The 25,204-nt window shown below is 43.2% G+C and overlaps 1 protein-coding gene across 1 annotated transcript in view; it reads left to right on the top strand.

Moving 5' to 3' along the window:
• The window catches only part of PRDM16 (PR/SET domain 16), a 669,813-nt gene that overhangs the window by 590,598 nt on the left and 54,011 nt on the right, over positions 1 to 25,204 (top strand). Inside the window, exons 5-8 of the mRNA XM_043997654.1 lie at positions 2,141 to 2,243; positions 17,895 to 18,093; positions 20,808 to 20,955; positions 22,910 to 23,063. Coding sequence (XP_043853589.1) covers positions 2,141 to 2,243; positions 17,895 to 18,093; positions 20,808 to 20,955; positions 22,910 to 23,063 — 604 coding nt within the window. The remainder of the gene's footprint in view (positions 1 to 2,140; positions 2,244 to 17,894; positions 18,094 to 20,807; positions 20,956 to 22,909; positions 23,064 to 25,204) is intronic.

Genomic DNA, 25,204 nt, shown 5'->3' with positions numbered 1-25,204 from the left:
AGGGAGAAGTGTCTGTGGGATGAAAGTGATTATATCTGAAGCGTCAGATTTTTAACTTGTGTGCTTACAGAGCAAGTCCCGGAGTTCAGGGTGCCATCCTGGGTTCGCAGAGGTCCCTTTCTAGTAGCATAACTCCTCTGTGTTTCTCAGCCTGAATGGTAGGAAAGAAAACAAAATTTCTTGGTTCTTGGGATCTTAGGAACTTGAGCCAGGGAAAGACAGCTATAGGGAATCATTTCATGGGTTTATTGGATTTTGAAATGGAAAAGACATCTCGAGATTTAGTTCCCTCATTTTACAGATGAGGGAACTGAGGTTCAGACGTTAGTCAACTTACCCAAGGCCACACAGAGAAAAGTGCTACAGGTAGGGATCTGAATGTTCACCTTCAAATTCCAATTTCTCCCTCTGATCATGTCACCCAAAAACCTTTTAAAACTTTCTCTTTTCCTGCTTCATTTCCAAGTTCTTACAAACCTGTCTATTTACAGAATAAAACCATTTTCTTAGTGTTTCCCTTAACCATCTTTCCCACAATCTCATTTATTTTCTTTTTTAAAAAATCTCATTTATTTTGAGAGGTTAACTTTTCCCCTTGTATGGACTTTGCACCAAAGGCAGTTTTTGTTGGTGTTATTCAGTCATTTCAGTTGTGTCCAACTCTCCATGACCCCATTTCAGGGGTTTCTCTGCAAAGATACTGGAGTAGTTTGCCATTTCCTTCTCCATTTTATTTTACAAATGAGGAAACTGAGGCAAACAGGGTTTAGTGACTTGCCCAGGTTCACAGAGCTAGCAACTGAGTCTAGATTTAGACTCAAAAAGATGAGTCTTCCTGATTTCAAACCCAGCACTCTATCCACAGGGCCCTAAAAACATTTAGTAACCTGACTCATATTTTTCAAAATGTCATCTGGGGGGGCAGCTAGGTGGCGCACCTGCATTCAGGAGGACCTGAGTTCAAATCTAATCTCAGACACTTGACACTTACTAGCTGTGTGACCCTGGGCAAGTCACTTAACCATCATTGCCCCACAAACAAACAAACAAAATGTCATCTTGGTAGCAATACCAGGCTAACTTTCCTGATGAGAAATTCAGAAATCATCAGGTTCTCACGTCTGTGATTTTTGGGGTGATCTAAACAGTCTTTTGAGAGTGCAATCTCCCTTTCTGTAGACCATCTCGGATCCTTCTTCTTCAATGAACTTGACTAGACACTGAGGATTCCAGCACTTACCTGGGAAAGATGCATTCAGGGTCATGGAACATTGAATGTCAGAATCTGGAAGGATCTTAGGATAGGATCTTAGAATAAGGAATGTCAAAGCTGGGAGAGACTCTAGAACAGAGAATGTCAGACCTAGGAGGGAACCTAAGGTTGAAATGGAGGAACCTGAAACCCTTCAGAAGACCAAATGAGAACCAAAGGAGAAAGAAAGAGTGGAAAGTTGAGGGTATTTGGTTTCTCTGTAGGCCCACGGCCTGATTTCTTTGAAGTTCTGGACATGTAAATTGGTGATTATTTTCACGATTGGGTTAAGTTTTGTTTATAAACAGCCAGGTTCACCTCCAAGCCCCCAGGGCCCAGGCAAAGCAATACCAAGTCACAATGACGTCAAACAAATTAACAAAACTGAGACCAACAACAGCTCATGGCCCTCTTCTTAATCAAAGCCTAGAAGAGTCTCCATAATATACTCCTACCCCACACAAACACATCCAGAATGGAAATTTGGTGTTTTCTCTTGCATCTGTTTCATTTTTAATTCCCTTTAGAAAAATGTTTGGAAATGGGATAAAATGAAAAGAACTCATGTGTATACATACACACACATCTGAGTTCCTTATTTGTTCCAAGGTCCAAGTCAGAATGTGACTTTGGAGTTCTTCAAAATTTAACATATTCTACAAAAAAAAAAAAAAAGGTTCCAAACTAAGACCTCTCAACAGTGATTAGAAATCTAATCAAGTGGCAAACAGACCAGCCTCCTTGATGAATTTGAGGTGGGTTGGGGGTGGGGGTGGGCGGTGAGGGGGTGAGGGGCAGCAGGAAACAGCATAGGAACCTAAATATGGAAAAAGGGCTTCTCACCAAAGAAAAGATACTTTATATGTGTCTCTGCTTTCTCCATCCTAGATTTTTTATAAAGTCATTAAGAACATTGAACCGGGAGAAGAGCTATTGTTGTACATGAAGGAAGGGGCTTATTCACTTGGGACTATGCCACCCAATCTGGAAGGTAAGTCCTTGTCTGCCCTGAATCCGTTCCTCTGTGCCACTTTTCCTTGCATCAGTGGGGAAGAATCAGACGATATCCTGGATCCTAGTCCCCGTGAGCTATTTAGGACTGCTATTTAACTGCATCCTGGACTTATCCATCCTAAATTCTTCAGCTTTCCCACAGTTCATACTTGCCGGCAAAATTAACATCCTCTCGATGACATTTAGAAAGAAGCAATTCAGGGTCTTCTTCCTTATGGGTGCATTTAAAGACAAACTTGGAGCTGAGAGAGGGGAGGTATGGTGGGGTTGGACGCTATATAAGATATTATTCTATTTCTTTTTTTTTCTTTCACTTCACTATTTTAAAGAAGTCATTTAATGAAGTTTCTTGGCTTTGAAATGTTTCCATTTAGTGGGCTTTGAGTCACACGGTCAACATTCACCATACTATTATAACGTCTTTAGACTTCCACCAAATCATCCCATCCAAATCCAAATGGTAATAATGGGGGGGGAAGTCTAAAAAAGAAAGACTACGCTTAAGCTAAACACAGGAGGAAAAAAAAAACATGAAATTTGAGAGTGAGGACAATAACTATAGATATTACAGTATTGATGATAACAATAAAAATAATCTGATAGGAAAGTTCTATGGCTTACTATTCTTTCCACTTGGTTCTTTTAATAGTGTCTTTCATCCTTGCCATTTTCAGAATTTGTTTCCCTTTGCTTCTGAAATGGTAATTTCTCTTTCTGGTTCACCTATCATCCGAAAATGACTATACCAGGTTTCAGAATACAACAGAGAAAAGTAAAAATTTAAAACCTTTTTTTTTTTTTTTGGCGGGGCAATGGGGATTAAGTGACTTGCCCAGGGTCACATAGCTAGTAAATGTCAAATGTCTGAGGTTGGATTTGAACTCAGGTCCTCCTGAATCCAGGGCTGGTGCTTTATCCACTGAACCATTTTTAACAGAATGCATTTTTTTCTCTTCATATTAAGAAAAAAAAGTCAATTAGTCTTTAAGGGTATTTTAAACCAATACACCAAAACTTCCATTTTTAACGATCAATAGAAAAGTGAATTGGATAATTTGGAGTCTAGGGGGCCAATGAGTTTGTTGGTAATGTTTTAGAAGGGATTTCTGGTCAGTGGACTATATGGGCACAGAGGTCCCATCTGATTTGTGAATTCGGTGATTACAGTTATTAAATCTTGCAGTACAAACTGGACCAAGCCCCTGTCTCCAGGGTTCATAACCCAGCTGACTTTTTCCTACTGAGCAAGATCTCAAAAGCAAGCTGCAATATAGCACCTCTGTGATGCTTCATCTCCTGGGCCCCCAACCCCCACCTCCACCATCTGACTTAGACTAAAGAAGGAAGAAGGGAGATTTTTTTAATTCTGTTTTTTTCCCTGAAGATCCATCAAAGTTTAATAATTAATATACTAAACTTAAAATCCTCTCATGGGCATTACAGTTCCACATTCAAGGGCATTGGAAGCCTGACAGACAGGAGGCCCATTGTCAGAATCTCAAGGAGGCCATGGGGACCAGGCAGGGGGACCTCATTTTTTCTCTTTGCCCAAGTCCCCCCTCCTGAACAGCAGTGGGATGGTGGGGCAGCCACCCACAGCTTTCAGGAAATTTCCTTCATTCCCCATTGCTAAGTGTCCTATGCCCTTGTCAAGCAAAAAAAATTTTTTTAAATACAGCAGAGGGGCAGTGTTTCAATTCTGATGCTATCTGTGCTCTTTGCTGGGGTTTGGTATTAATTAGGCAGTGGGGGAGAGAAAAAATAAATTTCTAGGACCTTTTTGCAGCATGGGGAAGCTCTCATTTTCCTTAAAATAAGTGTTAAAAACTGAATAGGTCTTTGATAGCACAGGGGGGAGGGAAAAGGCAGACTGGAAAAGATAGATCTACTTAACTTTCTGGGCAGCAGGGCCTGACAATGGAGTTTCATTTGTGTATTGAATGTTCATTCTTCCAAAAGGTGCCAGGGGGAAAAAAAGCCCACCCCAGCCCCTGGTCCCCTCCACCTTCGGCATTAAATAACCTGTAGCTACATTCTCCTAATAAATTTTCCAACATTTGTGGGCTAATTGCTTTTGAAATATAATAGCCCAACATCAAATATTTGACTTTTTAATACTCTTTCTCTCCCCACCCTTGCCTAATGTTCCTCTTCCCTCCCCAGCCTTGCCCCCCCCAGTTAAACTCTGAATTGCACAAGAAAGAAAATGCAAAAATGTTCCATACAAAGATAATTATCATAAAAATCTTTTTCTCCAAACCCCAGTTACACACATACAGCCGCCCCTTATCACTGCAGGAATTTGGAGTAGGGCTCTTGAGCGCCTTTGAGACTCAAGTCTGCCAGATTAGCATGTAGATGCCACATAATTGAGTTCCCCTTGGCTTCTCTGAAAGCCATTAGGCCCTGATTTATTTTTCTGTTACATTCCTGCTTTGTCATGAGAGTTGCTGATGGAACTTTAGATAGAGGAGTGTAAGCCCCGCAGATCTGACAAACAAGACAGGGCGTGCTGACTGCAATCAGCGGAGTTGGGGTGGTGTGGGGTGGTGTGGGGTGTGTGTTTGTGTGTGTGTGTGTGTGTGTGTGTGTGTGTTTCCCCGCAGCTCTACCCTAACTCCCTCTCCCAAAGGCATAGCCCATCTGCAACAGGGAATTTGGGGGCCTTGTGGGAAGAAAATTGTGGGCCATAGGCTTCCTTGACATATGGGAGAAGCATTTGTGCCCTTGCAACTGGGGCATTTTGGGTGAAGCTCTTGACAAGCAGGGTTCCTTCTTTCTTCTCTCTCTCTCTCTCTCTGTCTCTCTCTCTGTCTCTCTCTCTCTCTCTCTCTCTCTCTCTGTCTCTCTCTCTCTCTCTCTCCCCCCTTCTCTCTCCTCCCTCCTCTCCCCTTTCCTTCTCTCTTCCCTCCTTCTCTGACTCTCCTTTTCTTCTTTCTCCTCTCCTTTTTCTTTCTCTCACTCCTCTCCCTACTCTCGCTCTTTCCTTCTTTCCTTTCTCCCTGTCGCTTTCTATCTCAGTCTCTGTGTCTATCTCTCACTCTGTCTCTTCTCTCTCCTCCCTCCTTCTCTCTCTCATTCTCCCATCCTTCTTCCTCCCCTTTCCCTTTTGTTTCTCTACCACTCTTTTTCTCTCACTCTTCTCTCCCTTCTTTCTCTTTCCTTCTCTCCTTCCTTCCTCTCTGTCTCTCTGTGTCTATCTCAGTCTCTGTGTCTGTCTCTCTCTTTCTGTGTCCATGTGTCTCTCTGCTTCTCTCTCTGTCTCTCTCTCTCTGTCTCTCTCTGTCTGTCTCTCTCTCTCTCTCTCTCTCTGTCTCTCTCTCTCTCTGTCTCTATCTCTCTCTCTCTGTCTCTCTCTCTGTCTCTCTCTCTCTCTGTCTCTCTCTCTCTCTCTGTCTCTCTCTCTGTCTCTCTCTCTCTCTGTCTCTCTGTCCCTCTCTCTCTCTGTCTCTCTGTCTCTCTCTCTCTGTCTCTCTCTCTCTCTCTGTCTCTCTCTGTCTCTCTATCTCTCTCTCTCTGTCTCTCTCTCTCTCTGTCTTTCTCCCTCTCATCTTAGAGGGATACCTGCTAAGCAACTTGCTCAGGATCTTGAAAAGGTCTTAAACAAACAAGCAGGTCTTGAACCTGGGTCTTCCTGACAAGGCTGATAAGGTCAGCCCTCTATCCATGTTGTTCTCATTGGTTTTTATGCTCCTGCAAAAGGTAAGAAAGGTAAATAAATAAATACAGGAAATGACTGAACTGTAGACTTAAGCACTGAAAAAAAGCTTAGAGTCCAACTCCCTCATTTCATAGTGGAGAAGCAACTGATGCCTAGAGAAGTAAGGAGCAGAGCCAAGATTAGGACACAAGTTTTCTCATCTGAAATCTCATAAATCAGTCAACAAGCATTTATTAAGCATATGTTACATATCGGTCACAGTGTTGGGTGCTAGAAATATAGGAACAAGGATGAAACCGTCTCTGTCCTCACAGAGCTTACATTCTATCAGGAAAATCAACAGATAAAAATCTCTCGTCTTCAACATGTTGCTCCTAAAAAAAAAAAAAGGAAGGAAGGGAGGGAGGGAGAAAGGGAGAAAGGAAGGAAAGAAGGAAGGAAGAAAGAAAGGAAGGAAGGAAGGAAGGAAACAAAACAAAACAGAAATAATTTTTTTTTAAATCAATGGGAAAGGGGGACAGCTAGGGGGCGCAATGGATAAAGCACCGGCCCTGGATTCAGGAAGACCTGAGTTCAAATCTGGCCTCAGACACACTTACTAGCTGTTGACCCTGGGCAAGTCACTTAACCCCTGTTGCCCCGCAAAAAAAAATCAATGGGGAAAAAGTTTTAGCCCCTCAAAATATATTTATTGTATAAATATGGAATCATAATCATTCTTTTCCTTCTCAAATATGAGTTAAAGGTTATATTCTGAATAGTGTTTAACTCTTTAAAGTCAATACTAACCCAGGATTATGAGAATCCCTTGCCATCTAGATTTTTTTTGTCAGGTTCACATCTTCTTGTCGCTTCTCTCCTCTGTATTTATATATTCTTTAGATGAACTCAAGGAGGGAATAGCAAAGGAACAGGCCAGAAAAGGAAAGTCCCAGTGTACTTTCCCAAATATGCAGTCTTCTTACACATCAAATTTGGATGTGATGGCCAATAGCATCCCTTGGAGCTCTGAGTAGAACAGCCCAGTTTTGGGATGAGAACACCCAATGAAGTTGGGGGTGGGGGTGAGTCAGGGAATGTTCATCAAGGCCATCCCTGTGACCAATTTCATTTTACTGCAAATACTATTAAACTGAGTCAGGCAGAACCAGAAGCAAACTGACTCTTCCAACTTGGGTGGGTGCAGCTCATGAGGACCTCTGGATAGTTTTCTGCTTGTCCTTGTTCTTCTGTTCTATCTTGTTTGTCCATGGCAATCATATTTTGTTTTATCCAAAAAGTGTAGAGTAAAAATGATGGGAAATGGCTGGAATTTATAACTAGACCCTGAGGGTGGGGGTGGAGAGAGGGGGGGGAAAGGGAAGGAGATGGAGAGGGAGATGGAGAGGGAAAAGTAAAGAAAGAGGGAGAGATGGAAAGGGAGCGGGAGAAGGAGGGGAGAGAGAAAGAGAGAGAGAGAGAGAGAGAGAGAGAGAGAGAGAGAGAGAGAGAGAGAGAGAGAGAGAGAGAGAAGAGAGAATAAATATAAATGTCTCATCTCAGAAAGATTCCAACCCAGGATGTTGGAATAAACTCCTGTGATGATCTCAAATGCTAAGCATCTTCACATAACCTACAGGGATGATAGCCTCTGATCAAGCTGCCCAGGAAGCAGTCATGGAGACAGTTAGGGGGCCCAAGGAGGTGGGATGATGACAGTGAGTTGGTCAAAAACTCTCTCCTGCCTGCTTTGTTACATTTCTTCTAGCCCCAAAGGAGCAGCTGGGCTGTGCAAAAATGAACTCCCTAAAATGTGGATATGAAGGAACTGTATGCATCATAGACAGGCAGCCTGGTATAGTGAAAGGAGATGTCCAAAACCTGTAATCAGGGGACCTGGGTTAAAATCTCACCTCTGCTACTGAATGAAATTTTGGCAAATCTGTTTACTTCTCTTTAAAAGAAGGATGTTGGACTAGATGTCCTCGAAAATCCAAAGTGCTAAATCAGTGATCCTAAGAGCCACACTGCAATAAAAAAAAAAGTCTAGACTTGGAATCAGGGGATCTGAATTAAAATTTTTCCTGTGCTGGTTACTAATTTATATGACTTTGGGGTAGTTGCCTTTCTTCTCTGGACCTCAGTTTCCTTTCCTGTAAAATGAGGGAGTTGGATTAGATGACCTCTGAGGTCCTATTCAACCCTAAATCCAGCCCCAAACCAATCGTGATATGATCTATGGACCACAATTCCATTTTTCTTGCATTCATTCATTCATTCATTCATTCATTCATTCATTCATTCATTCATTCATTTATATATTTATTTATTGGTTTATTGGTTTTATATTATTTTATATTTATTTTATTTCTATATTTATGTTTGTTTTTATTTTATTTCTATATTTGTGTTTATATTTATTTTATTTATACATTTATGTTTATTTTACTTCATTTATATACTTACGTTTATTTTATTTCTGTATTTGTGTTTATGTTTATTTTATTTATATTTGTTTTATCTATATATATGTTTGCATTTATTTTATTTCTATTTTTATATAATTTATGAAAACCTCACTTTACAAAAAGATCTTCCCCTAGAAGTATGCAAATTGAGTGTTTCATTATATTTTAAATGACATGAAGGGAGTTTGATGTCTTCAGAAATCTCAGGGTGAATTATACCTGTCACACAAGCAAACACAATCCATCACAATTTTTTTCCCATCAAGTTTGTCTAAAATGAAACATATCTGTATGTCAGACTTTATTGCTGAGTAAAAGAAAACTTTCTTTAATATGCTTAATGAGAAAAACTGAAAACTTCCTACCTGCTTCATGATTTTTGGTAATTCATAGAGACCCCTGATAATTTTTTTTCATAGATCATGGAATTCTAGCACTGGAAGGGACAGTAGAGGTGACCTAACTCAAACTAAGAGAATACTTAGAGAGAAGAAGGTAGTTAAGAAAGAAAAATGAAATGTCCAAGGTCCCCTGGAAAGGCAGGAGTAGAGCTCATATATCTTGACTCTCTGTTCTGTGTATTTTCCATTGTACCACACTGCCTCTCCATTCATTTTATATTTCAACAAAGTTGGCATGGCTTTCTAGTTCATTGTATCTTCTGAAATGACTGTTGTTCAGGAGCATTGAATCACAGAGAGACAGATGGGAGAGACTTTAGAGAATATGTGGTCCGGTCCTGCACCTTTCATTCTATGGAGGGGGAAATTTGAAGGCTCAGGGATGTCCAGTGATATGCCCAAGGTCACATGGGTAGAATGTGGATTTGAGAGTCCAAATCCATGTTCTTTCTCCAACATCATGTCACCTCCCCAAGGAATTATGCCTACATTCTAGAGAGATAGAGGACAGGTACTCAACCAGGGGTGGATGAAGAATCTCAAAGGTTCCTTCCAGCTCTGCATAAGAGGAATCAAAAAGTAGAGTTTCTAGAAAGCAAAACATTCATCTTTGTCATCCGACTTTCCTGGATCTTTCTCCCCAGACCAGAGTTATATTTAGCCAACCCGAGCCCCTCATTATACAAATTAAAATGGAGGATGGAGGAGGAAAGACATTGGTCCTCAAGATGCAAAGCCAAAGAGTGAGGGAAAACCTTGGCTACTGCCTCATAGGAGTGGGAGGGGGGTAGAGACCCCAGGACTCTGTGAGGCAGCTGCTGGGAACAAAACCAAGCCATCTGGTCCCTTTGTGCCTTAGTGAATTTTGTGACAACTAAGTGCTAAGTTCAATTGTTTCCACTTACATAGGTGGAAGGGACCTTAAAGGCACCCTCTTTTCATAGATGAAGAAACTGAGGCACAGAAAAAAGTGAAGTGAGTTGTCTAGGGTCACATAACTATAAAGAGTCTGATCAGGATTTGAACCCAGGGCTTCCTGACTCCAAGGGCAAGTCAAACCAAGTCAAGTTAAGGTATCCTCCATTCATCCTACATATCCAATCTGTTGCCAAATCTTGTCATTTCTATCTTCACAATATCTCTTGTATACACCCCCTTCTCTCCATGGACATAGTCATAACTCTAGTCCAGACCCTCATCATGCTTACCTGGACTATTGCAAAAGCCTTCTAACTGGTCACCCAACTTCAAGTCTCTTGTCATTTCAATCTATCCTCCACTCAGCTGCCAAAGTCTTTTAGAACACCAACTAACACTTATATAACACCTACTATGTGCCAGGCACTGTGTGCCAAGGGCTTTATCATTATCTCATTTGACCCTGCCCAAAACCCTGGGATGGAGTTGCTATTAAGATTCCCATTCCTGGGGCAGCTAGGTGGCGCAGTGGATAGAGCACTGGTCCTGTAGTCAGCAGGACCTGAGTTCAAATGCAGCCTCAGACACTTGACACTTACTAGCTGTGTGACCCTGGGCAAGTCACTTAACCCCAACTGCCTCACCAAAAAAAAGATTCCCATTCTTAAAGGTCTAACCATGTCATCTCAGGAAATTCAGGTCCTCAGATTAGATTAAATATGAATCACTTTTTTTGACATTTAAAGTCCTTCACAACCTAGCCCTTTCCTTCCTTCCCACTCCCCCCACACACATACATTTTACAATCCAGCTTCAGTGACTTCACACGCAGCACTTCATCTCTGGGTCTTTGCACTGGCCACCCCCCATACCTGGAATACTCTCCCTCCTCTTCTCTCTCTCTCTCTCTCTCTCTCTGTCTCTGTCTCTCTCTGTCGCTCTCTCTCTCTCTCTCTCTCTCTCTCTCTTTTTGCAGGACAATGGGGTTTAAGTGACCTGCCCAGGGTCACACAGCTAGTAAGTGTCTGAGGCTGGGTTTGAACTCAGGTCCTCCTGAATCCAAAGCTAGTGTCTTATCCATTGCGCCACCTACCTGCCCCCTGTCTCTCTTTTTTTTGGTGGGGCAATGAGGGTTAAGTGTGACTTGCCCAGGGTCACACAGCTAGTAAGTGTCAAGTGTCTGAGGCCGGATTTGAACTCAGTCACTTTGTCCTGGTTATGTCTCTGCTCCCTAAGAACCACCAATCAGAAAGCTAAACCCCTATGTTGTAGAGAAGGGCACAGGGGTCCATGGGAGTACTTGCCCTTTCAGTAGACTTTGATTAGAGTTGCTCCCTCAATGATACAGTCTTCATCAGGTAGGCATTTAGGTTATAGATACGGAGATATAGAATCTTGCCAAAAAGTAGCATCAGAAGTCAGTCTAAAGCACAAAAGCAAATACTATCTCCCCCTACAAAAAAAAAAATAAGGGTTAGTCAACCTCAAGTGTCAATGGGATGAGAGAAGGGACAAGGAAGGTCCCCTTGCCCTCCACTTTGAATCAAGGCAGACCAGAGTTTGCTCCCCAGCTCTGCCAGTCACTCCGTATAGGTCCTTTCCTTTTCTGAGCCTGAGGTCCCCCTCCATAAAATCACAGTTCTGAGAAGTCGTAGGAAAGGCAGCTACCGTTTGAAGGTCTGGAAAACACTTTCCATACAACGGGGCACAGTGATCAGGGAGCACGATGTGGAGCCAGAGGATCTGGGTTCCAGTCCTGGCTCTGGGTGGATGTTCTGTGTGCCCACGGGTGGGTCACTTAAGCACAGCTCTGACTGTGGTTACTCCCTTATTCAGCAAACCTCCATGGCTCCCTACTATCTTTAGAATGAAATGCAAACTTCTCTGTCAGAGAAAGCCCTTCACAACCTGACTCCTAACTTTCTCGATTTTCCTCACACATAACGAGCCCATCTCCTGTTTCTCTGTCTTTGCATAGGCTCTTCCACGGTCTGTGATCCTCTTCCTCCTCCTCATCTCTGGCTCTTAAAATAACAGTTCATTTAATAATTCAATTAAGATACCAACTCTCTATTTAAAGCCTTTTTTTTTTTTTTGCAGGGCAATGGGGGTTAAGTGACTTGCCCAGGGTCACACAGCTAGTAAGTGTTAAGTGTCTGAGGCCGGATTTGAACTCAGGTACTTCTGAATCCAGGGCCAGTGCTTTATCCACTGTGCCACCTAGCTGCCCCCTAAAGCCTTTCTTGAAGCCTCCTAGCAGTTAATGTCCCCCCTGTCCCCCCAAAACAACAAAGATTGTACATAGGGTGTTGTGTATACTTATATATGTGTATATTGTCTTCTCCAAATGAATCTAAGCTCCTTGAGTTCAGTAACTATTTCTTCTTTTTCAGTGAGGCAATTGGAGTTAAGTGACTTGCCCAGGGTCACACATCTAGTAAGTGTTAAGTGTCTGAGGTCGGATTTGAACTCAGGTCCTTCTGAATGCAGGGCTGGTGCTCTATCCACTGTGCCACCTAGCTGCCCCTCAGTAACTATTTCTAATCTGACTTTGAATCTCCAGCACCTAACTCAGTGCTAGGAGCACAGTAGACAACTTAATGAATGCTTGTTGATAAATCAATTCATTGAACTCACCCTTCTGTGCCTCCGTTTCCTTATCTGTCAAATATAGGGGTTAAACTAGATAACCAAGAAGGTTTCTTTAAGCTCTAAATTTATGAGCCTGTGAGTTTTTTTCTCTTTTCTTTTTCTTTTTTCTTTCTTTCTTCCTTCCTTCCTTCCTTCCTTTCTTTCTTTCTTTCTTTCTTTCTTTCTTCCTTCCTTTCTTTCTTTCTTTCTTTCTTTCTTTCTTTCTTTCTTTCTTTCTTTCTTTCTTTCTTTCTTTCTTTCTTTTTTGGTGAGGCAATGAAGGTTAAGTGACTTGCCCATGGTCACACAGGTAGTAAGTGTCAAGTGTCTTGAACTCAGGTTCAAGGACAACTCCTCCTGACTCCAGGGCTGGTGCTTTATCCACTGCACCACCTAGCTGCCCCCTGATCCCATGAGTCTTAAAGCAGCGCTGTGAGATAGACCCTCTCATTATCTCCAGCTAAGAGGCATAGTGGATAGAGAAATGGACTTGCAGTTAGGAAGATATATAGTCTAATCCTGTCTCAGGGACTTGATAGCTGTCTGACCCTGGGCAAGTCACTTAAACCTCTGTTTGGGTTTCCTCGTCTGTGAAATGGGGATAACAACAGCATCTACCTGACAGCATGGTCATGAGGATCAAGTGATATTATATGCAAGGAACTTTACAAATCTTAAACCTTGGCATTGGAGCAGTTATTATCGACAAGTTGCCATAGCAAACAAAACACTAGACTTGGTATTAGGAACACCGAGGATTAAATTCTTCCTCAGACACTTACTAGCTTTGTAACTCTGGGCAAGTCAGTTAACCTCTTTGAGTCTCGATTTCCCCATCTGTAAAGTGGGAACTCTTGAAAGGATTGTTTTGAAGACCAATCAAGATAATGTGTAAATCCCTTAAGTGCTATATAAATGTTTTTGTTGTTGTTCAGTCATTTCAATTGTGTCCAGCTCTCTGTGACCCCATTTGGGGTTTTCTTGGCAAAGATACTAGAGTGGTTTGCCATCTCCTTCTCCAGCTCATTTTACAGAAGAGGAAACTGAGGCAAACAGGGTTAAGTGACTTGCCCAGAGTAACACAACGAGTGCTCCTCAATGTATAGTATAAATGTTAGCTATCATTATTTGACAGATGAGGAAACTGAGGGAGAGATGAAGTCCATAGACTCGCCCATGGTCACACAAACAATAAATACCTTTGATGCCTACTTCAGAGGGTTGCTTCAGGGTCCAAAATGATAATATCTAGAAAGTCCTTTGCAAACCTTCAGGTAACTTTAGAAATCTGCATTCTTTTTATTCTCTGGGATTCTGCCCTGGCTGGGTCCCTTTTCCCCACCCCATCCCCAAATGCTCATTACCAGCCTCCAAGACAATGCCTAGGACCAAAAAAAAAAAAAAAAAAAAACCCTAAAACAGAAATCTGCCCCCTCCCCCAAAGTGAATAACCCCAGGTCCCAGTCTTTGGTTCCCAGCAGCTGGGCCTGTAAGAAAGTTAAATTGAAGAATGGATTTCCAGACTGGGGGTGTGGGGCAGGGGGTCTTGGGCTGGGAGGGGGCCAGAACTCCAGTTCAATGGAAGGGAAGACCTCTCTTTCCAGAGTAGCCCTCTGGCCCAGCGGCCAAACTAGAGGCACTGCGGATGGGCCCAGGCCCCCTTGCAGAAGTCACTCTGCTGGAAAATTTACAGCTCTATGTCGATTGTTTGGTTTGGCACAGGGCTCAGGATGCTGCCTTGTAAACTTAATAATAGCTGCCCCCTTTTTAATTTGTTTGACCTTGGTGACAATAATTTATTATATGCATTAGATCGCTGTTGGGTTTTTTTCCTTCTTTTTTTTTTTTAATTCCCAAACAAAGTGCTTGGCTTGGTTTTTCTCTCCCTGCTCCCTGGCCATGGGTTTGCTGCTGTTGGAGGCAGGAGGGGAGGGAGAACTGAAAAGACCCAGACATCTTTCAGCCTGTGTTTGAAAAGCAATGAAGGAGACTTCCTTTCACACTTATCAGGCTTCCCTCTCAGGCTGCTGGGCTGCTTGCTCAAGGGGAGGCTGAGTCTGAAAGGATCTCGTCTGGTGAGCAGCACAAACTGCAGGCCTCCTCGGGGTGTCAAGAGGGGCATGGGAGCAGAGATTTGGAGTTGGAAGGGACCTCAGAGGTCATTGGACAGATGAAGTCTGTCCATCTGTCTCTGTCTGTCTGTCTGTCTGTCTCTCTCTCTCTCTCTCTCTCTCTCACACACACACACACACACACACACACATATGTGCACGCATGCATTTGACAGATAATGGAGTAAAAAGACAGAACCAGCTCTGGAAACCAGGTGCTCTGGCTAATGGACCCGTTTTGCTATGTGGCATTGCCCAGATCTTAAATTGTTGTTGTTCATCCTTCGTTCTCAAAGAGTACCAATGACATTACAAGAGTGATGCCTTGACTTGCGCAGGAATTGGATTTGAATGAGGCAGAGCTGCACAAAGTCCAGTGGCAGGAAAAAGATCAAGACCACCGGCAATGGCTAGTAAAGACCAGGGTGGAATCACAGACAGGCTGCCTGAGGATGTATTGGGTCACCCCCTCACTGAAAGGCTTACAGGATGTGGTAAAGGGAATTCTTGGTCAGGTGTGGGTTGAGCTCAATGGCTGCTGAGGCCCCTTCTAGTTCTCAGATTCAGTATCTATAGAGAATCTATTCATTGGAACTCAACAAATATTTATGACATACCTACTGTGTGCTAGGTAGAATGTTGTCATGTATAGATAGATAGCTGGCCTCTGATCCCGGAACACCTTAGCTCAAATCCTGCCTTGGTCGCCTGCTAGCTGGGTGATCCTGGACAAGCTGAAAGAGATAGAGAGACAGAAAAAATAGCTAACATTTGACAAACCAACCCAGTATCATTACAAAGAAAACTCTCATAGATAGTTGGTCCATGGGGATCACGAAGAGTAGGACCCAAAAATGAACAACTCAACAACTATATAGCACCTGCTATATACCAGGCACTATGCTAATCATTTATTACAAATATTATCATAGGCAGAGCTAATATAGTAAAAATGACAATACTGCCTAAATTAATTTACTTATTCAGTGCCATACCAATCAGACTACCTAAAATTATTTTAATAGAGCTAGAAAAAATAATAACAAAATTCATCTGGAAAAACAAAAAATCAAGAATATCCAGGGAAATAATGAAAAAAAATTCACAGGAAGGTGGGTTAGCGGTACCAAACCTGGAGCTTTACTATAAAGTGACAGTCATCAAAACTATCTGGTACTGGCTAAAAAATAGAGTGGTAGATCAATGGAATAGGCTAGGCTCAGGAAATGCAGTAGTAAATGACACTAGTAATGTAGTGTTTGATAAACCCAAAGACTCCAGCTTCTGGGATAGGAACTCAGTATTTGACAAAAACTGTTGGGAAAACTGGAAGATAGTATGGCAGAAATTAGGCATAGACCAACATCTGACACCTTATACTAAAATAAGGTCAAAATGGATAGACGTTTTAGACATAAGAGGTGATACCATAGGTAAATTAGGAGAGAAAGGAATAGGCTACCTATCAGATCTTTGGAAAGGAAAACCGTTTATGACCAAACAAGAGATAGCATATATTATAAAATGCAAAATGGATGATTTTAATTATATTAAATTAAAAAATTTTTGTACAAACAGAAGCAATGCATCCAAAATTAGAAGGGAGGCAGAAAGCTGGGAAACAATTTTTGAGGCCAGTACTTCTGATAAAGGCCTCATCTCTAAAATATATAGGGACCTAAATCAAATTTATAAGAATCCAAGTCATTCCCCAATCGAGAAATGGTCAAAGGATATGAACAGGCAGTTTTCTGATGAAGAAACCAAAGCTATCTATTCCCATATGAAAAAATGCTCTAAATCTCTAATGATTAGAGAGATGCAAATTAAAACAACTCTGAGGTACCACCTGACACCTATCAGATTGGCTAAAATGACAAAAAAGGAAAATAATAAATGTTGGAGAAGCTGTGGGAAAATTGGAACACTAATTCATTGTTGGTGGAGCTGTGAACTGATCCAACCATTCTGGAGAGCAATTTGGAATTATGCCCAAAGGGCGATAAAGCTGTGCAATACCACTTTTAGGTCTTTTTCCCAAAGAAATCATGGAAGGGGGAAAGGGACCCACATGTACAAAAATATTTATAGCTGCTCTTTACGTGGTAGCAAGGAATTGGAAGTTGAGGGGGTGCCCATCAATTGGGGAATTGCTGGACAAGTTGTGGTATATGAATACAATGGAATACTATTGTGCTGTAAGAAATGATGAGCAGGAGGAGTTCAGAGAAACCTGGAGGGTCTTACGTGAGCTGATGATGAGTGAGATGAGCAGAACCAGAAGAACATTGTACACAGTAGCATCAACATTGAGTGTTGATCTACTGTGATGGACTATATTCTTCTCACCAATGCAATGGTACAGAAGAGTTCCAGGGAACTCATGATAGAAGAGGATCTCCAAATCCAAGAGAAAAAAAAAAGAACTGTGGAGTATAGATGCTGAATGAACCATACTATTTCTTTTGTTTTTGGTGCTGTTGGTTTTTTTTTTTTCTATTTTGAGGTTTTTCATCATTGCTCTGATTTTTTCTCTTACAACAGGACTAATGCAGAAATAGGATTAATGTTATTATGTGTATATATATGTGTGTGTGTATATATATCTATATCTATATCTCTGATATAGATATATAGATATAACCTATATCAGATTACCTGCTGTCTAGGGAAGGGGGGAGGGAGGGGAGGGAGGGAGAAAAATCTGAAATCGTAAAGCTTGTATAAACAAAAGTTGAGAACTATCTTTACATGTAACGGAAAAAATAAAATACCTTGTATGTAAAAAAAATTTAAAAAAAAACAAATATTATCATAGGTCAGTTGGGTGACACAGTGGATAAAGCACCAGCTCTGGATTCAGGAGAACCTGAGCTCAAATCTGGCCTCAGACACTTGACACTTACTAGCTGTGTGACCCTGGGAAAGTCACTTAACCCTCATTGCCCCGCAAAAACAAACAAATATTATCTCATTTGATCTTCACAATAATACTGAGAGATAGGTGTCCCCATTTTTATAGAGGAAACTGAGGTAGACAGGGATTGAGTGACTTACCTGTGTAACACAGCTAGTAAGTGTTTGAGACTGGATTTGAACTCAGGTTTTCCTGACTCCAGGCCCAGAGCTCTATCCACTGTGTCACCTAGCTGTTATATCTATATCTATTTATATAGGCACACACTATACATGTATATGTGAACATGTGGATGTGCATATATGTATATACATCTGCATATGTGTTGTGTGTATCTTTATAGGTATTTGTTCTCTCCCCCCACCTCAATTAGGATGGAAAGCTCTCTGCATGTAGGGTTTGTTTCATTCTTTGTGCCAATGTCCCAAGGGCCTGGCACAAGAGTAGGCATTTCATACCCGTTGAATCAATTGATCTACTAATGGACCGATTGACCATCCAAATGAGTGAGTTTCCCCATCATGCTATGCTCTTTCTTGCAGAGGATCGCACGTTCCGCTGTGAAGAATGCGATGAGCTCTTCCAGTCGAAGCTAGATCTCCGGCGGCATAAGAAATATACTTGCAACTCTGTCAACACCCTCTATGAGACCCTGAATGAGGAGATCAAACAGGAGGGGGTCAGCGATGGTCAGATCCACGAATGCAAAGACTGTGAGAGAATGTTTCCCAATAAGTACAGGTACCATCTCTCTGCTGGCCCCGGGGGGCCCTTAAAGGGAAGGAAGTGTGGCAAACTTCACCCAGGGTTCCCCATCCCAAATTGGGCCAACTGGTGAACCTTCATGGTGTCCCTTCCTGAAAGCTGGGCTCGAACGATCCTAGAGTGAGAGCTAAAAGGGACCTTCGATGTTACCTGATCCATGCCCCTCACTTAACAGTGAAGGAAACCAAGACCCACAGACATAAAGGGATGGACAGAGGTCACATGGCCCAGCCTCCTAAGTGCCTGTCAGACTAAAGGTCAAACTTTTTTTTGTCTGCATACAGTGTTTTGCTTTGTAAATGTTAAGGTAAAAACCTAGCATTTATGCAGCACTTTATAAATATTATCTTGTTTGAGACACAACAATTCCAGGAGGGAGCTGCTATTAGCATTCCCATTTTACAGATGGGGAAAGTGAGAGATTCCTACAAGTAATGTATCTAATGCAGGATTTGAATTCAGGTCTTCCTAACACTAAGCTTAGCACTTTATCTGCTGCACCACCTAGCTCCCTTGATGAATTAGGGTAATATTAGAATGTCTCTCTTTTCTGGGACCTTCCTAGAGCCTCAAACTGGATAAATAATTCTTCAGATTTTTATGTAGATTTCATCAAGGGTCTCACTTGGGAACACAAACCCACCACCCTTACCGGATGACTGAGAAAATAAATGTTTCACCAAATCCCCCAAGATGCTTTCCCAGTAAGCACTATTCAAGAGTGTCTGTGTTTTCTTTAAATAAACACATAAATCACAATTACCAATGGGGGAGGGGTGGAGGGGGGCGGAGATACAATTTCCTGATGCTAAAGAGCCCGGAGTTTCCATATCAGAATGGATTATTAGTCTCTGTAATTAACGGGCCATGATGTATTACCGTGTTACTCATGAAGATTAACAGTCATAACACACAAGCAAAGGAGGATGTCCCAGGAGACCGAGTGGATTACAAACCACTCATTTATCCAAACTGGACTTGGCCATTGTGGGCAGCTGTGGACTCTCCACCTTATCAAGTCTCATTTCTAAAGGCACTCATTTGCTACTACCTTTTAGGAGCAGCCCCAGTGCATGAGAGCACCCAGATTTCTCTAGATTTGCATTTATCCCTTAAAGCCTAATGGTTAGGGAATGTGGCATGAGACAGGAAACCTAAATTCTAGTCCTGGCCCTGATGGTGGCTCTCTCTGAGTGACCTTGGAGGACACCCACACACACACACAACCCAATGCTCCCTATTTGCAGAGGCCTGCATCTACTACATGGGAACAAAGAAGAGACAATAGGGCATAATGGATGGCTTTGGAGTCAGGAAGAACTGAATTCCAATCCTGTATATGGCAATTCTTGGCTGCATGACCTTGGGCAAGTCACTTAACCTCTTAATGCCTTAGTCAATTCTCTAAGACTATAAATTGCAGCAAAGATATAGAGCAGTATTGGTAAAGGGAGTTTCCTCACCTGGGAGTTTCCCAAATCCCTGAAATCAGAGATCCTTGAGAAGCAGCACATCATAGGAGATAGATGGGTTTGGGGTTAGGAAGACTTGGGTTCAAATCCTCCCTCAGACACTTATTAGCAATGTGACCTTCCTTGGGCAAGTGGATTGACCCCCATGTGCCTCTGTTTCATCGTCTGTAAAATGAGGCAGTTGAACTCGATGGCTCCTGAGGTGCTTCCAGTTCTTAGATCTGTGATCCTATGATTCACACTCCCACCCTCCAAAAAGGAAGGAAGGAAGAAAGGAAGGAAAGAAGGAAGGAAGGAAGGAAGGAAGAAAGAAAGAAAGAAAGAAAGAAAGAAAGAAAGAAAGAAAGAAAGAAAGAAAGAAAGAAAGAAAGAAAGAAAGAAAGAAAGAAAGAAAGAAAGAAAGAAAGAAAGAAAGAAAGAAAAGAAAAGAAAGAAAGGAGGAAGGGAGGAAGAAAAAGAAGGGAGGGAGAGAGAGAAAGAAGGAAGGAAAATAAAGGAAGGCAGATAGATAGATAGTAGCTAGAACTGTTGAGAGCACCATATTTGGAGACATGAGACTTGGTTTCATATCTTGGTTTGGCTCCTTACCACCTGTGATACCATAGGTAAGTCATATCCCCTGTCTTGGTCTCAGTTTCCTTCTCTGTAATATAAGAGAGTTGCACTAAATGATGTCTATGGATCCTCCAAGTTCCAAACCATATGGCCCTATTCTCTCCCATCTTGTCTTCTAAGAAAGGAAGTTGGGAAGATACCAGGCAGCAAATGTTGGCTGAATTGTGGGTTGGATGAAATGGCCACTGAAGTTGGCCTTCTAACTCTAAAATTCTGTTTCTGTGAATTCCTCATTGCTATACATTTTAATCCCCTTCATTTCAGCAGGCCTTTATAAAGCTTCTGCTGTTTGTCAGGGACTCTACCAGATATTGGGGCATCAAAGACAAAACAAACTGTCCCCACCCCCAGCGGCTGATACTTGACCCGCTGAGAATAGCAAGATTATGATACCAGAGACCTCCTGGGTTTCCGGACCCCAGAGAGTCATGTGGGTTTGATGGTGCCCCTGAGAACAGCATTGTGGCTCGCTGTGGTCAGTCATGGCTAACATGGGCCTGGGGAGTCAGAGGCCTCCACGCTGGCTGTGGTTCTTCTCCCCTGAGGGAGAACCTACAGGTTGGTGACCCCTGCTCCCCCCACTCCCTTCTCTCCGATGCCCAGCTTAGAACAACACATGATCATTCACACGGAGGAGCGGGAGTACAAGTGCGACCAGTGCCCCAAGGCCTTCAACTGGAAGTCCAACCTAATTCGCCACCAGATGTCCCACGACAGTGGCAAGCGGTTTGAATGTGAAAACTGTGTGAAGGTAAGTTGGATGAGCGGCATCTTAGACTGGGGCAGGAAGGTGTTGGGGGAGGATGGGGAACTGTCCGAACTTGTCAACATCCCACCATCTATCCATTGAAGAGAGATGGAGTCCAGATCTCCACTGAGGACCTTCTCTGTTAGACACATGAGGTGACATATAAGGCTTCATCCCTGCCCCCGGAGAGCTTACAGTAGAGTTAGGGAAGTGGGATTTTCCACAATGATGTTCAAAATGTGTTTATTAAAGGAAAACTAACCACAAAACCAAGAGGCACTGGGGTGTAGCTGATGGAGAGCAGGAAAAGCTGAGTCTGCCCCTGACGTATCCTAAGCCCTAGGCCCCTCTGGGTGATAGACCTAGGCCTCCACTCAAGTGGATCCATGAGCTCATCAATTTGGAAGTTCCCTCCAATGAAGCAATCCAGTCTATCAGTCGGTCAATGAGCATTTAGTAAATAGGGACCATGTGAGTTCGAAGGAGACAAAGAGAAAGTGGTCCTTTGTTCTCACTTTGTTACACTTTGGAAATAGGCTAATGGGCTACGAGTCAAGGCTTAGTTTTTGTTCTGTTGTTTGACTAGACTTAAGAAAGTGGTGGAGAAAAATTTTATAATGCAGATCAAACTTAAAAGTATAACATTTTATTCTGGAAAGTTGGTTGTTAAATGTTTACCTGCACACCCCTGAATATAATACAAAGCTAGGTAAAGGTTTGAAAGGATAGGAAAATGATTGTCACAAGACAGTTTGGGATTCGCCAAATCCCAGAAGAGAGACGTCAGAGGCCAGGGAGTCCAACCCACACTTGAAACAAGAATCCTGTTTGTAACATTTCACACAAGGGGTCATGCAGGTTGAGAGGCATCATAGATGTCTTCATGGGGGTTGGGGGTGGCATCTGAGCTGGGCCTTAACAGTGGGGAGGATTTTAAAAGGACCAATTCCAGGCCACCAGGATGGAAAGATACTTCTTCCAAACCCCAGGGTCTGTACTAGAGACTAGGTTGTAGTCGAGAGAGAGAGAGAGAGAGAGAGAGAGAGAGAGAGAGAGAGAGAGAGAGAGAGAGAGAGACTGAATGTTCTTGGTCTCCTGGCTGGTTGTACAAGCTGAAATTTGCCATTCCCCCAGTTGGCAGCACATGCCAATGACCTGGTCTTCTTCCCTGAGCTCCAGCATCCCAAGGGTCAGAAGCCTGTTATTGATGATTCCTCCTGGGTTACCCGGTACTTATCTAAGCTTGTGTGTTCCCATCTCCCGGGGAAGACTGAGCCAGAGACTTGAGACCTTAGGCCTCTTATGAATGGCAGGCTTGGGCCAAGAGAGTCTCCATCTGTCTGGAAATCACAGTGGGCTATTTGATTTTTTATGACAGGCCAGCACAGAGCTCACCACAGTCAGTCCACCCACAGAGAGTGGGTTGGCCTGCTAGTCTGGGTTTCCTTTCCCAGGAAATTGGGTCATTGGATTGGAATGGGGAGGGGGGAGGGGAGAAGAGAAACTGTTGGATTCTCATATGGCCCCCTCCCTACAGTTTGTCTCGATGACTCTGCAGCATAGTCTGTGAGTTCAGATCTGGGTTCAAATCTGAACAAAACCAATATTCTCTCTGAGGCCTTGGGCAATTCACTTAAATCAATTCAATTCATCAAAACATTTTTAATCTTTTATATTGTGCACAGCCTCAGTTTACCCATTTCTAAAATAAGGACAGGAATCCTTACAGTTCCTAATTCATAGGACTTCTGGAAGCACAGGGCCTTTGAAACTAGCGCCCAGCATAAGCTGAGGACAGAGCAGGGGATGATATGGCACTGAGGACAGATTGCTAGATCCGTGTGCCCCCCCATTCACAGGGTAAGCAAGAAAAATCCAAGAAGACCTCGCTGTTCCCCCCTTCCCCCAATCCACCCACCTTCCAGGGGCCCTGGACTAAAAGAGCTTCCTCCCCCAGGTCTTTACGGACCCCAGTAACCTACAGCGGCACATCCGGTCCCAGCATGTGGGTGCCCGGGCTCACGCCTGCCCAGACTGCGGGAAGACCTTTGCCACCTCATCTGGTCTCAAACAGCACAAGCATATCCACAGCACGGTGAAACCTTTCATATGTAAGTTGTCATGGGGGTAACTGGCTGGCTGACCAATGGGGTAATTGCCTTCATCCTGAGAGGGTCCCTGGCTGGGGCTCCCATCGAGCGGGCTCTGGCTCCTTTTCTCTCTCCCAAGTGAGCCAGGGCTATGATTGTGGAGGTCACAGAACAAGATGAAATTGCCCAGCAGTGCGCCCCCTACCACTCTCTTCCCCAGCCCTGTTTTCTCCTCCTTCTCCTTTGAAGGATCCCTGTTTTTTCAGAAAACATTCGTAGCAATTTCTGAGTTTTATGACAAGTTAAAAGCCCCATCTCCCAAAAGTCTTGTGGTACCACTATGCCCTATCTTTTCTTCCTCTCCCATCCCCCCTCTCTTGTCTTGTTGTATCTTGTCCTCTCCTCTCCTCTCCTCTCCTCTCCCCTCCCCTCCCCTCCCCTCCCCTCCCCTCCCCTCCCCTCCCCTCCCCTCCCCTCCCCTCCCCTCCCCTCCCCTCCCCTCCCCTCCCCTCCCCTCCCCTCCCCTCCCCTCTCCTCTCCTCTCCTCTTCTCTTCTCTTCTCTTCTCTTCTCTTCTCTTCTCTTCTCTTCTCTTCTCTTCTCTTCTCTTCTCTTCTCTTCTCTTCTCTTCTCTTCTCTTCTCTTCTCTTCTCTTCTCTTCTCTTCCCCTACTAGTCTCTTGATTTGTCCTCTCTCTTTCCATCCCCCACCCACACTACTTTGTTTTTTCTTCCTGAGGCTTTATACTTCAATAACAACTACCAGGTGGTTCGGTTCTCCTGTGGTCTAGTAAGCAATTCTCTGATTCCCCATCCTCCCACTCCTGCTAGGCTCTCCTCGCCAATAGAATTCCAAAAAGGATAGGCACCATTCATGAATGAATGAAATGAAATGAAACGAATGAAAAGGCATTTAGTAAGTGCTTACTATGTGCCAAACACTGTTTTAAATGCTTTATTGTTAAATATATTTATAAAAAGTTCTATTTATATAGAATATAGAAAAACAAAGAGAGTCTCTGCCCTTAGGTTCTAATAGGGGAAATAAACATGTACAGGCACGTGCGCGCATGTACACACACACAGGAACATGGTGGCCAGGGAGGCTTATGGCTAGTGAATGGAGCCATCCTTTGATGGTAATTGAGAAGAAAGTTGAAAGACAGTAGAACAGAACGACCTTTGAGGGATTCCCCAGATACTCAGGAAAGGGCTCTCTGCCTGGGGAGCCCAGATTCTCAGGGCCACCCAGAGAAAGTCTGCTTCCTACACTTTTTTCATTCTTATGAAAGTCGATATTGGTTGAGTTCTCCTTTTCTGACCACTGGTTTAAAAATGATTTCCCTCCCTCATTCATTCCATAAACACTTATCAACTGCCTACTATGCACAGTCATTGGAACTTGTCAGAGTACAATGACTCAGGGCCTGTGGAGGTATCTTGCCCTTCCATAATGTTGGGTGAGTAGGTGGGGGCTGTGAAAGGTAACATGTGGATGGAAGGAGAGAATTGTAAAGCAATAATGCAATCAACAGGGGGCAGCTAGGTGGCACAGTGGATAAAGCACTGGCCCTGGATTCAGGAGGACCTGAGTTCAAATCTGGCCTCAGACATTTGACACTTACTAGCTGTGTGACCCTGGGCAAGTCACTTAACCCCCATTGCCCCCCACATACAAAAAAACAAAAACAAAAACAAACAAACAAAAAATAATGTGATCAACAAACATTTATTAGGTGCCTACTATGTGCTGGGCACTGTGCTAAGCACTTGATGGTGATTCAGCCAGCCGTCATCAAAGGCAAATGGGTGTTGGCCTTCCCATCCCTACTTCCCCAAACTGCACAATGACATTTCTCCCTCCTACGTCCCAGTTGCCCTGGGATGTCCAGTACACCCTGATGTCACTAGGGGCCAGTGGGGGAAGGTACATATTATATTTGGCCCCTTGTCCTCTCCTCAACCCTTCTAGGACTGCCCTACTTCCCAACCAGTCCAGGGCCTAAATCAGGTTTGCATATAAGCATCAACACATTTCTGGCCCCCAGTTTTGTTTTTCAAGCTACCGGCCAAGCCTTCTCCTGAGCAGGAGGTAGGTAAGAAAATAAACAAAGTTCACTGACAGGCTCCCTCACAGGCCTTGGGAAAAGGCATAGGCAAGGCG

The sequence above is a fragment of the Dromiciops gliroides genome, chromosome 3, assembly GCF_019393635.1.
Source record: "Dromiciops gliroides isolate mDroGli1 chromosome 3, mDroGli1.pri, whole genome shotgun sequence".
NCBI classification, from domain to species: Eukaryota; Metazoa; Chordata; class Mammalia; order Microbiotheria; family Microbiotheriidae; genus Dromiciops; species Dromiciops gliroides.
This window is presented reverse-complemented; position numbering and strand designations above follow the sequence as displayed.